The sequence below is a fragment of the Choloepus didactylus genome, chromosome 1, assembly GCF_015220235.1.
Source record: "Choloepus didactylus isolate mChoDid1 chromosome 1, mChoDid1.pri, whole genome shotgun sequence".
NCBI lineage: Eukaryota > Metazoa > Chordata > Mammalia > Pilosa > Megalonychidae > Choloepus > Choloepus didactylus.
The window spans coordinates 187,952,938-187,966,655 of NC_051307.1; the positions used below are offsets into that span (position 1 = coordinate 187,952,938).

The 13,718-nt window shown below is 36.2% G+C and overlaps 1 protein-coding gene across 1 annotated transcript; it reads right to left on the bottom strand.

Moving 5' to 3' along the window:
- Positions 1-10,356: 10,356 nt before the first annotated feature.
- LOC119528043 (60S ribosomal protein L17-like) lies at positions 10,357-10,931 on the bottom strand. Its single transcript, XM_037828669.1, has one exon. It carries the CDS (start codon positions 10,907-10,909, stop codon positions 10,358-10,360), a length of 552 nt encoding a protein of 183 aa, XP_037684597.1. The 5' UTR covers positions 10,910-10,931; the 3' UTR covers position 10,357.
- Between the last annotated feature and the right edge of the window lie 2,787 nt (positions 10,932-13,718).

Here is a 13,718-nt window from a genome sequence, read left to right on the forward strand (position 1 = left end):
ATGGATGGATAAACATTCCTACAGTGATGTAGTGACTAAGGGGTAGAACAGAAACTCTGGCTCTGAACAACTATGCTATTTAATTTATCACCTTTTTCTAAAAGAATTTCAGTTGACAAGGATTTTCTTCTAGAAAACAAAATACTCAGTTTTCTGCATTCATCAGTGATGTGGGGAGACACTAATTGCACGTGGAGGGGAGGGACTCGGGCAATTCAAATGTATCATGCATAGTGTTCCTCTCAGGAGTTGGACAAAATACTCTAAATATATTGTAGGCAAATTAATGAGGAAAAAAATCACAAATTACTTAGCAGTGTCTCTCAAGCACAGGAGCAAAAATCACTATGGTTTAACATCATTAATTTTAATATTTTAAGCCATCATAATGAAGAAGAGGGCCTAATTTAAATACAATCTACAGGGATTGTATGCGATGGTTGATCCTTTGTAGTACAAAAAGTAAGCATTTATCATTTATAACTCACATTTTATAGAAAATGTCTGGTTAATTAAAACTGGCATTTTTCCAAGTAATTTCTTTCCTTCTTTTCTTTTTCATATTCTCTCTCCATAATACCGTAAGCATCAGATAACCTTGGTCAAGTGGATTCAGGTTTTAAATGGCCAAATTCAAATTCTCATGTGGATGCTCAACTGCTCTTCTTTAAAAATAATTATTATTTGCCTGATTATAAATTATATTAAAATTGGAAAATGTAGGGAAATATGAAGATAAAAATTTAAATCTCACTATTTTAATTGATATATGTATATTCCAACCAAATTTAATTTCTTGTTTATGTCCGTGTGTTTTACAAAACAAGGAACATTCTCATTCTGATGTATTTATATATTGTGATAATTTCTGTTGTTATTAAATACTCTTCAAAACGTAATTTTATGCAAAAACCTTGTGACTGATACTCCCTTTGTTCAGTGTATGGACGGATGAGTAAGAAAACAAAGGCAAAAAATACGTAAATAATATGGGGGGATAAGGGGTATGGGATGTTTGGGTGTTCTTTTTTTATTTTTATTTTTATTCTTTTTTTTTGGAGTAATGAAAATGTTCAAAAGTTGATTGTGGTGATTAATGCACAACTATATGATGATACTGTGAACCACTGATTGTACACTTTGGATGATTATACGATATGTTAATATATCTCAATAAAATTTCACTAAAAAACATAGTTTTAACATATGCAGAACATTTTATGGAGGAGGTGAGTCGTACTCTATTTAACCAATCCCCAACTGATCTCTTAAGTTCCTGTTACAAACAGTATTATGGTGCACATTCATGAACAGGGTATCCATCTCTCACTGTATCCTCAGAGTACTTAAGTATTTCTAAATACTTTAATAAAGGATTGATATCTTAAGGAAAATGCTTCTAAATGCTATTGTTTGCCAAGTGTATTAAAATAGAAAAACTGGGAGTGCTAGGTGCTATTTCTTTTATAAGTAAAAACATCAGTCAGATTTAAATTATGAAATCTTTATCAGATTTCAGTTTGCTAAGTTTTATCTTCAGTGCAACAGTTGAAAGAAATCTCATTACTTAGATTATTCCAGTTTCAGTTTAAAGTATTAGGAATGGCAACTGTATTATAATGTTTATATGTATTATTAATGAGCCATGTGAAAGAAATATATGTATATAGAGAGATGATAGCATATTATTTTGAAAGAAATATTATTTACAAGCAATCACCATGTGCAATTAATACATTTTATTAAAGGAAATTGGAATTTTATGGTATAGCATAAATGCCATCTATTTAGATTCTGCTCTATATTTAAGACCACATGAAATCTGAAGAACATTTACTATCCAAAGATAATAATTTGTAATTTGAAAGTACTCACATGTTCCCACATTACTTTTTCAATCACAAGTCTAGTCAATAAAACAAAGAAAACCCATATTCAGGTGAAACACTGCCACCCCTGAGAAAGAACAACATGCTCCTTTGTCCTCAAATGTTACTCCCACATTCCCACTTCACTTTTTTCATGGTACCATTTGGTGATTAAAGTGAGTTAACAGATACTCTTTTAAAAATTGACTACTTCCAGGAAGTTTAAGTTAATTGTCCTCCTTAGTGTGGTCTAATAGTTTAGTTTGTTAGTTTTAATACTTAGTTATTTTAATACTTAGCTGAAATTTCTGATGTGAATGATCGGCATTCTTGGAGGAAGAGGAAGGATGGGCAGTGATGGAAAGGATTGCAAGTTGCAGCTCTATAGCAAAGTCCAACCTGGCTGTGGTTTGGGGTGGCTGCACTGGCAGACAATAGCTGGAGGAAACTGTCCCAGGGTTGTTACCCTACAACTATTCACACCATTAATGAATTGCCAAATAAATATTCACTCTTCTAAGTGGAAGTAATAGAGATAAAGTAGAGAAAACTAAAAGACAAACTATTTTATCATAGTATCTCCTACCATCCATGAAAAAACAGAGGGTAAAACATTTCTGAAGGCATTGGCTGTTAGAGATGCTGGGAGTAAAAGAGGGCACAGAGCCTGGGCTGGACAACCAGAGACTGAGCCTGTGGTTGAACAAGGCCTCAGCAGTTCAACCACAGGCCGGCAGTGCAAAGCTAAGGGTGAGCTCATGCTAAGTTCCTAAGAGAGACCAGTGGGGCTGGCAAGATGCGGAACAGAGCTGGTGGAGTGAGATTAAGAGGATCTCACTCAAGAGTGTAATTAAGAGGATAATTCATCTAAAACATGGTCAGAGAGAACAGAAACAGTCCAAGAGTCCAGTAATGAGATTGGCAGGAATGAAGTGGAAGTCAAGCTTCAGCCAGTTGCCTAGGAGACATGTCAGGACTATCCATTGGCAGTTCCTACTCTAGGTGGACACCTTTGTTTTCTGACATGGAAAATATAGAGAAAGTGAAGGGAAGGATGTCAGGACGTCTAGACCAACCAGTGATGTGCAGTTTACTAATGCCAAGTCAAACCCAAAGTGTGAACTCTGCCAGTATTAGAGAGGAATTGGAGTCCAGTAAGTTGTTTTGTATTCATTAAAAAGAATTGGACTGGGGTTTCCGCTAGGGGAAGAGCTAACACCACCCCTTCCTCACTGCTGAAGCTCTTCCATGTGGACGTTATTTCCAGGGCTCTCATTGTCCATGCAATTCCCCCTTCTTAAATTCCTTCACGACATTTTTCTTTTATGGAACTTAAGAAGCGTCTGAGATACCAGGCTGCTCCTGCTACTGCAGTCTAGGCTTTCCAGTCCTCAATGTCAACTAAGACAAGGAGTCTCATACCATTTTGAGGCTTTAGTTGTCTATTACAATGCTTTCCAAACCTTACTGGGTATAGAAATCACCTGGAGGGCAAAAGAAAACACAGATTGCTGGGCTCCATCCCCAGGGTTTCTGATTCAGTAGGTTTAAGGCAAGGCCTGAGAATTTTAATGGTAACAAGTTCCCAGGTGATGCTGATATTTCTGGTTGGAGAACACACTTTGAAGAGCACCTATTTAAGAGTTTGTATAATGTATAAGGGGGTGTTGCTTCTTTGTACTTATGTGCATGCACAAATATCTGCTGTGTATAATTTAGATATAAACATACACAGCAACAATGCTATTAATTACAGAATTTTAGCCATTTTAATCAGCAGAGTCAAAAATTGGGAGAACGTTTAGATCATGTAGGAAGTTTACAGAATATACGCTTTTGTTGTACTTATTCATCAGCCAAGCACATTTATAGTTAACACCTCCTGAATTGGAAGATAGGAAAAACTCTTGAAAGATGGGGTGACAACTCTAAGAGCAAAGGCCCAAATCAACAGTGGCTAACCTAGTGATCTTCTATCCCTGGTTCTTGGCCAGAAGTACCCATCAGAAGCATCAGAAAGCTTTTAGAAAGCACACATAACTGAATCCTACCACGAAACTTTTGCAAGTAGAATTTCAGATCCTTTGAGGGTAGCTAATGTATTCAAAATTCTATAGGTAATAGTAGTTAAGAAAACTGAATAATGATTATGTAGTTCTCTAACTAACCAAGTTCATTTGCTTTTGACTGGTTTATTATTCCTTAAGTAGGAATCACTATCTCTCTCCTGTCAATGAGAGGTTTTTGCCGTCATTAGGCATTGTGTGCCTGATACCTCTGGTGCCTCCTGATGTGTCTCCCTGACCCACTCCCAATTTCAGCCACAGCTGCAGGGAACAGTTCTGTGCATGTTCAGACTCACCTTGCAATACCATCATGCCCCAGCAAGCACCAAGGCCTCAGTGCATTCTGCTGAGGGCCTTCTCCCATGGCATTCCTGGGCTTCCTGGGCCTGTGCCTGCAAACTGGGTGTGGAAATCCAGGAAGTTAATGCCCTTGACCAACCTTCATTCATTTGGAGATCAAGCCTGTTTATAAACTCCCCAACTAGCTTTCCATCTTCAGGTGGGCAACCCTGGAAATACTCTACCTGCTCCTCAGGGAGCTCTGGTGGAATCAAGTCTCTGTGGCTCAAAAGAAAGTTCATTAATAACAAATTTTCGTTTGATTTTCTTCATTTCCTTTCTCATTCTCTGCATTCCCTCATCCCTGCTTCCTAGGATCACTCCCAAATAACCTTCCAGTGCCAGGTCCTTTGTTCATATGCTCTGTTCCTCTCAAAGGGAACCCTGACTAAAACAGCATTCTGTGGTTTGGAAAAATGAACAAAACATGTCATACCAAAAAAAAAGAAAGTTAAGTTTTCTAGTGAACATTTTTCTTTCAGAACATGATGTGCACGAAGTTAGAGGCACTACAAGGTTATATAAAGACTGAGAGCCATTTCTTTAAGGATTAATGATTTTTAGTTGAAAAGCATGAATTTCTCCAAAAGAAACCAAGTGCAAAGTCTGTTGATTCTGAAATTTGAGTCTTCTCTGGGGTCTTTCTTAAAAAAGGAATTTGAGCAAATAGCTGGTCTCAAAACAACAGTCATCAAAACTTCAAGCCTTTTAAGTTATTTTATATCATAAACCAAACATAGCAAAAGAGACTAGACATTGCCTTTTTTCTGCTGTTTTGCACCACGTTCCCTCCATACCACTGTTGCCCCTGACAAGTGGATAATAAAGAACTGTGATGCTTCACCTAGATGGTAAGAACATCTAGAAACGGGAAAGCAGCTCATACTTATGCGACTGGTGTAAACCTTAGATTGGAGCACGGTATCCTCAGATTATTCTAAATGGTGAAACAATGGTTTTGTCTGTTTATTTCTTTAATCTCCTGTAATTTACTGGATTGACCAATTCAATAACATACACATCCTGGAAATGGCTCAGTTTGAAGGAAACCTATTAGTAAGCTGGATTTTAAGAGAAAATTTATATGAGGTAGACAATTAATAAATCACTGTAGTTATATGAACAGGCTTGCTTTGAAAAGCAAAAGGTCAGCAGAGGTCTGTCTTTTTAATTTATTGATATATGGGCAAATATACTGTCTCAAGATAAATGAATGAGAGTGAACACATACAGGCAAAACATAATATAATGTGATTTTAGTTATTAAACAACCTGTTAAAATATAATAGAAAATATTCAAACTAAAAAGTAAATAAAAACTGTAAGAAATAAATAAGACACTGAAAGAAAAAAACAGGAAGAAGAGAAAAAGAACCACATAAAATTCTATGATTATATGTCTATATACAGATATATATGCATATATTAAATATTTAGATATACTCATGTAATATATAATGTGATTGGTGAATAGGAAGATTGATCTAAGACAATTACTGAGAAATTAACACAGAAAGATTTAAAACATGAAAAACATTAAAAGAATTTAAGGGACATGAAGGGAAAGATAGAACAAAACTCAACATGTATCTAATGAGTGCTCCATGATAAAAGAATAAAGAGAAAGGGAGCAAAAAAAGTTTTAAAGCAAAAAAGACATATAATTTTCTAGATTTGATGAAATGAAATGTATGAGTTCTTAGATTTACAATATATATGCATATGTATACATAAATACATATATATATACATATGTTTGCAATACATGTATAATGGATTTGAAGTATAGTAAAGGAAAAGGAATCCATGTCTGCTAGGAAGAGTGTAGAACACTGAAGGAGAAGAAAACTGTAAAGGCAGGAAGCAAATGAGTCAGGTTATAGGAATGCTACAGAAGATTTCTCAAAAGAAAAAACAAAGGTTAAAAGAGTATAACCATACTTCTAAAAATATGAGAAAAAATCATCTATATCATTTATGACAGAATGTGTATATACAGGAAAATTATTTATTCAAGAATAAAAACCAACTGAAAATATTTTCAAACAATCAAATGTGATAGAGTGTACCTGTGTTTTTCCTTTTTCATATGTCATTCTCTGGCTTTTTATTCAAGTCAGATTCACTTATGTACATAACTGTAAAACTCTTAAACAATATTTTAGAAAATCAAATTCAACAATATACCAAACATGCAATCTTGTAAATTTAATGTTTCATGACCAAGTTCAGCTTATCCCAGAAATACAAGTGTAATATTAGAAAGCACTCAAAAATATGTGCTGAGTAATATAAATCTCTTTCCTTTTAGTTATGCACTGTGTAATTTTCATATGAAAATTGTGAAAATTAAACAATCTGTGAGAAAGAACCTACCATGATGCATACGATAAAATAATATTTTTAATTAACAAAATATAAATTTGTATATATATACTGAACATTATTTATTGCTGCATAACATCATTACCACAAACTTGGCGGAAAACAACACACATTTTTTATCTCACAATTCCTATGGGCCAGGAGCCTTGAACAACTTAGCTGGGTTCTCTGCTTCAGGATCTCACAAGGCTGCAATCAAGGTGTTGCTGGAGGCTGCAGTCTCATCTGCAACTCAGCTGGGGAAGGATCTGCTTCCAGGCTCATAAGGCTGTTGGTAGCATCCCTTTGGACTAAGGGCCTATCTCTTGCTGGCTGGTGGCTGGAGGCCAGCAGCAGTTTCTTGTCACATGGGTCTTCCCAACATGACCACTTGCTTCCTCAAATCCTGTAAGGAGGAGAGAGGCCTAGCAACATGGATTTTAATCTTATGTAGTTATCACAAAAGTGATATCCCATCACCTTTGCCATATTCTATTGATTAGAAGCAAGTCACAGGTCACACCCACAGTCAAGGGGAAGGAATTTCACAGGGTGTGAATACTAGGAGGTGGGGATCATGGAAGCCGCCTTAGACCATGCCCACCATAAATCTATTAATATAGTCAATAGATTTCATATTATAAAGAGATGACAATAAAAGTTATTTTTCTTGTTTTAAACTTCTGTTTCTTCCTTTCTTTGCTTTTTCTTTTCTTTTCCCTCTTCACTTGCATTTGTCCTGCTGTTGAGTTGGTCCTATTCATCCCTCTTTATTTGGGGTAACTAGCATCCAAGGTGACTAATGATCATGGTTAGCTGTCCACATCACAGCACACATCATAACCTGGGTGTCATTTTAGAAAATTAATTTCACTAGGAACCTTAGTGTAAATGATATTTTCTAATAACTATGTAATGATGTAAAGAGACAGTGACATTAATATAGGGTAAAAAAGCCAACTAAGTTGAAAAAACAAGGCTCTGGGGATATGTTACAAATTGCTCTGAGCCTTAACTAATGCAATACAGTACTGAAAGAGCAAATGTATACATTTCATTGACTACAACTAACTCCAGTTGGGGACTACCAGATTAACATAAAATTTTCCTCTTGTGCATTAGTCTGCAATTCCTTATTATACATTCCAAATGAATTTTTCAAGGAAAGTGATCATTTATGTCTATTCCATTGTCCCTTGGACAAGCCTAATTTCTTTCAGACAACCAGGGCTCATTAATTTAGACTAATTCTTAGAAAGTCTAGCCAAAATATTCAGAAATAACTGCATTCATTCACAGAAGATCACATAAGCTCTTACTGTAAAAAATGGTCATACTTTAGATTTTGGAACAATACTCTTTTAACAAATGAAGTCCCTGCATAGTTAAACACAGTAATTCAAGCTATGCCAACAAAGGGTTGTTTAATATTGGAATCAACAAGGCCTGCTTTAAGAATTAAAAAAAAAAAATGATGTGATGCAAACTTTCCACATCAATTAGTTTCTTTCTCCTATTTTAATTGTCTTGGGCTTATTGGTATTAAATGAATAATGTTTGACATTTTGTTAATGTTAATTCAACTAAGGGATCTTTATTCTTCTACTCCAAACCAAGTTATTCTCTGAGAAGTTGGTTTATAGACTCCAAATTGCCTTAGGTTTCATCTCATAATTGTTAAGCTGGCTTCAGACAAAGGTAAGGAGAAAACCTGGGCACCCTACTACATAATCAGGAGTCTGGAACGTTAGGCAATGTTTCATCTCACTGTAACCAACATTAAGCAGTTTAACAGCTCTTGAACCTACTCTCCATCAGACAGAAGCACCCAGGGATAGTGTCAAAACATTGTCTTAGAATACTTACCTTGTGCCTAGTTGACTTGGAGAAAGAACTCAAGCAGGAAAGGCCAGATTCATAGTCCATACAGGTGGATGCTGAAGATCATAAGATGTCAGGTAGTAATGAGAAGAATATATGGATTTTAGCAGGGCAAAGATAGTTTGCTGTGGCTTTACTTTCAATAAAACTCTCTTCCATTTTTTTCTTATAACTTTTTTGTTATCTCCCATTGCTTTAGAATAAAGTACAAGCTTCTTAAAATGTCCTAAAGGGTCTTGCACAATTTGGCCCATATATACCTCTTCAGTTTCAACCCTGTCCCCTACCTCCACCTCAGCTCTTTTGGTCTAGCTTTTCTGGCATTTTCCCAATTCCTCAATGAAACCAGTTCCCTTCCACCACAGTCCACCTTAGTGTCTTGCATATGTGCTTTCCTTTACCTGAAATACTAAAAACAGTCTTCCCTTAAGACACAATCAATCACTTTCTGGCCTACCCCCTGCCTCTCTCTTTCTCCTTAGTTAACTTAGTTAACTCTATCTATTCCTTTAGATATCAATTCAAGTGTTATTTGCACAAAACAACTTTGCCGATTTTCCAGATGAGATCTAATCACATTACAGTATTTTGAACACATTACGTGTATCTCTTATCCCATTAATGAACATAATTGTAACTGTCTATTGTTTAGGTGACTAAATGGTTAATGTCAGTCTAGTTCATTAGACTATGAGCTGCATCAGGACCACAACTGTGTCATCTTTTCCTAAGGCATGTCACAATTAGGGATTCAATAAATCTTTATTGAATTAATTAATCATGTTGTTACCATAATGTTCTCTCCAACTACTGTCATACAATGTGAATAGTTACTTTGTTATGATAGAGGAGAGCAATAATTAGAAAAGATGGTGCTATACTGTCTGTACTAGGACAAAAGAGTCTGTTAGACGGACTCCGGGCACATGGGGCCTTTGATTTCCATGATGAAAATTACAGTTTGTCTGATTAGACTTTGTCATCAATTTATGACCAAGAACAAGATAATAATGTGGGAGGAAATAATGGCAGAAAAGCAGGTTTATATCACTCTTTTCAAAACCTAATAAAATGTACCAATTTAAGTTTCAAATGTACCAACAGTATCAAACCTCACATGAACCAGTGTTTACCGTCTGAATTAGCAAGGGAAGAAAACCCAATCCTTAAAGAAAACATTGACTGGATAGCCTGGATGCAAAGCAGGAAAACCCTTAAAAAAAAAAAAAAGAAAGAAAAACAAAGAAAAAAGTACTGTTAAAGGTTGAATTGTGTATCCCAAAAAGATATGTTAACATCCTAATTCTCAGTTTCTAAGAATGTGACAATATTTGGAAATAAGACCCCTGCACATGTAATTAATTGAGATGACGTTATACTGGAGTAGGGTGGGCCTGTGGTGTCTGTACAACAGGGGAAGAGCACAGACCCAGACCCAAAGGGGAGAAGGCCACATGATGATGGAGGCAGCGATTAGTGACACATCTGCGAGTCCAGAAATGTCAAAGCATTGCCCTCAAATACCGGAAGCCAGAAGAAGCAAAGAAGGCTTCTCCCATTCAGCTTCAGAGGGATCACAGCCCTGCCAACAAACTTTGATTTCATATTTCCAGTCTCCAGAACTGTGAGACAATAAATTCCTGTTGTTTAAACCACCCAGTTTGTGGTACCTTGTTATGGCATCCCTGGAAAACTAATACATACCTGCCACCATGGATAAGTAATGACTTAAAAGAGGACGGGAAAGGTTCTATAATTTGCTTTTTTTTTTTTAATATTTAACAAATTTAATAAGCCAACCAACATTCTGCTTTAATTTGCATTTAATTTATGATGAATTTATTCCCGAGCCATAAGTTTTTGTTTCTTCAGTTTCTTCTGGGATATCTTTTTCTTCTGTGCAACCTCTTCTGGTTTAGGAACAATCTGTTCTTTCTCAGTAAGGATCATCTCAATGTGGCAGGGGGAACTCATGTATGGGTTAATCCCACCATGAGCTCTGTAAGTCCGGCGGCGCATCTTGGGGGCTTTGTTCACCTGGATGTGCTCAATGACCAGAGAATCTACATCTAAACCCTTAAGTTCAGCATTACTTTCTGCATTTTTAAGCATGTGTAACAAAAATTCAGCACTCTTTTTGGGCCATCGACCCTGCATCCAGCCCCACTGTTTGGCCTGGGCACACCTACCAACACCACCGTTGAAACGACGGAATGGCACACACTGCTTCTGTAATGGGACATCTTTCAGATACTTGATGGCTTTTCGAATATGCATACCCTTGATGGCCTGAGCAGTTTCTTGGGTGTTCTTAAAGTGAACACGAAGATTTGAACCTCTTGATTTGCATGATTTTGTGGGGTTTTCAGGGTCAAGTGAGTAGCGAATCATTTTCAGAGATCACCTCGCGCCGCTTACGGGAAGAGGACTATAATTTGCCATTTTGCTTTCCCTGAGTAAGAGAAATGCAGGGGTGAGCAGAGAGTATGCTCTCTCTGAACTAATCATAAATAAAACACATGGAATCTGCCTTTTGAAAACCTCTCCTCCAAAGATAGTAAGTGTGCCATAGTCAAAACCCTAAAGCTTTGTCTCTCCTCTTTTCTCTTACACCTGCCCTTGAATAAAGCAAAACATGTACCAGATCTTGAATAAGAGGACTCAATGTTACAGATACCAGTTTTCCCTGCCATGAGCCTTACCTTTCACATGAGTTTTTTAGTAGATATGTGTATACAAGTTTGCATGTGTGTGTGTATGTGTGTGTGTGTGCATGAGAGAGAGAGAGACAGAGAGACAGAGATAGAGACAGTGAGAAGGGAGATAGGGAGGAGAGAATGACAGAATAGAGAGCTCCAAGAGGGGATGAGGGGAAACAGACTTGGAGAATAGTATAGTAAAATCGATGTGGAGACAAGAAATGAAAATGGTTGGAAAAAATATTTAAAAAAAATTTAACAAGGAGGAGAGAAACCTGTTAGATAGTAAAACGTATGGAAGAGCCCAAAAAAGCAATGAAATAACTTAGATTTATACTCAGCCTCAAATATCTACGGGAGTAAGTATGTGATAAGGATGATATTTCAAGCAAGTAATCTGACTGTCTATATTTGGAGAAAAAATAATGCTGAACACTCCCCATTTTTAAACTAAAATTTTTATTAGATTGAACTTTGAAATATAATAATTTATTTAAAAGAACTCAAAGAAAACATGAGTGACTTATTTGTGTCTTCCTTGAGAAGGGAAGGCATTTCTAAGTTTAGCGTGAAATCCAGAAAAAAAATAAATTTGATGATATAAATATTAAAAACATTCATACCAAAGACAGATTTTTATAAAAAGACAGGTGACAAAATGAAGAAAATATTGTAAAACATATTTCAGATGAAGAACTTTTACAAATAGTAAAAAATGGTGGCAACCCATAGAACACCATGCTAAAGAAAATGAAAAGCCATTACATTGAAAAAGTGAAAAACGGCAAATGAAGATGAAAATACACTAAGTTTTGTTAGTAATTAAACGCAAATAAAATGATTAGACACATTTTTCATACGAAAAATTTTCATATTTGCAATGATGAAACATTTATTCACATTTAAATAAGCCAATTGAGAAAGGACATTTTGAGACAGTATTTTAATGTGGAGCTGCAGTTAGATTGTAATAAGGAATTGTTAATTTTATTACTTCTCTTGATGATATTGTGATTGCATAAAGAAGTGTCCTTCTATTTTATAAACACAAACTGAAATACTGAGGATGGCATAGCATGATGGCAGAATTTTATTAAATACTTTAGAAATAATAGATGAAGCACAAATGGCGAAGAGTTAATAATTATTATATATAGATTAATGGTATTGGGAGATTCACTATATAATTCTCTCTACTTTTTATACATCTGACATTCTTCATAATAGAAAGTAAAATAAAACAATTTGCTAATATAAGTTATGGGCCAGCATGTGAAGAAATGGGCTAACTCATAATGCTGATGTCCAAACTAAAATTGGGTGTCCATTTTTCAGTCCTCATCCTAGTTGACCTCTTAGCAGTCACTGCTGGCCAGTTCTCTCATACAGTTCTGCTTCCCTCAGCTCCTGAATCAGCACACTGTTCTGGGGATCATCCTTACTTCCTTGAATATTTTTTCTTGGTCCCCTCAGCAGACACGTCCTTCTCTACTTAGTCATTAACAGCTGTAATTTCTCAAACTCAGTTCTAGATTCTCCTTCACTCACTCTCTCTCGAATCTCTAGAGGACCTAATTCATCCATACCCCCATTTCAATTACACCTGTACATGGAAAGTTCTCATCCTGTGTAGTAGTTATTATCATGATATAGCCCATCTTATGAAGGGATGGAGGGTTGCTAGGGCTCAGATTTCACTAGCTGTGGAATTTGGGGCCTCCTGAGGACTCAGTTGTCTCACCTTTTAAACAAGGGTAACAATAGCAACACTACAAAGTTTGCAATCACACACACACACAAGTAGAACAGTGCCTGACATATAATAAAGGTCCAATATGTGGAAGCTGATAAGCTAATATTATATCCAAACATATACCTATAAACTCTATTTTCATATAATCCAGTGCCTACTAGATATCTCCAAACATACCGATCTCTATAGCCAAACTTAATTCTTCATGTTACCCCCAAACTTGGTCTTCTTTCAATTCTCCTGTATGCCAATAAATAATGCTACCATCCAGCTGATTACAGGAGGGAGAAAACTAGTGCATTAGTTGCTTATTGCTATTACAACAAATGACCAGAAACTCAGTGGCATAAAACAATATAAATTTATTATCTTAAGAGTTCTGGAGGTCAGAAATCCAAGATGGGTTTCACTGGGTTAAATTCAAGGTATTGGCAGGGCTGTGTTCTTCTAGAGACCCTAAAGGAGAATCTGTTTCCTTGCTTTTCCAGCTTCTAGAGGCTGCCTGCACTCCTCGGCTCATGGTCCCTTCCTTCATCTTCAAAGAGTGTCATAGTCTAATCTCTCTCTGATTCTGATGCTTCTCCCCCACTTCTCCCACATATAAAGGACACTTGTGATCACACTGGGCCCACCTTGATATTCAGCTAATTAGCACCCTTAATTCTCCCTTGCCATATAAGGTAATGCATTTATGGAGAGAAGGACTTAGACATCTTGGGGGGCTCGCATTATTCTGCAAACAATACTC

Coding starts and splice junctions, on each gene's coding strand:
- LOC119528043 (XM_037828669.1), bottom strand. CDS start 10,909: ATGATTCGCTACTCACTTGACCCTGAAAACCCCACAAAATCATGCAAA.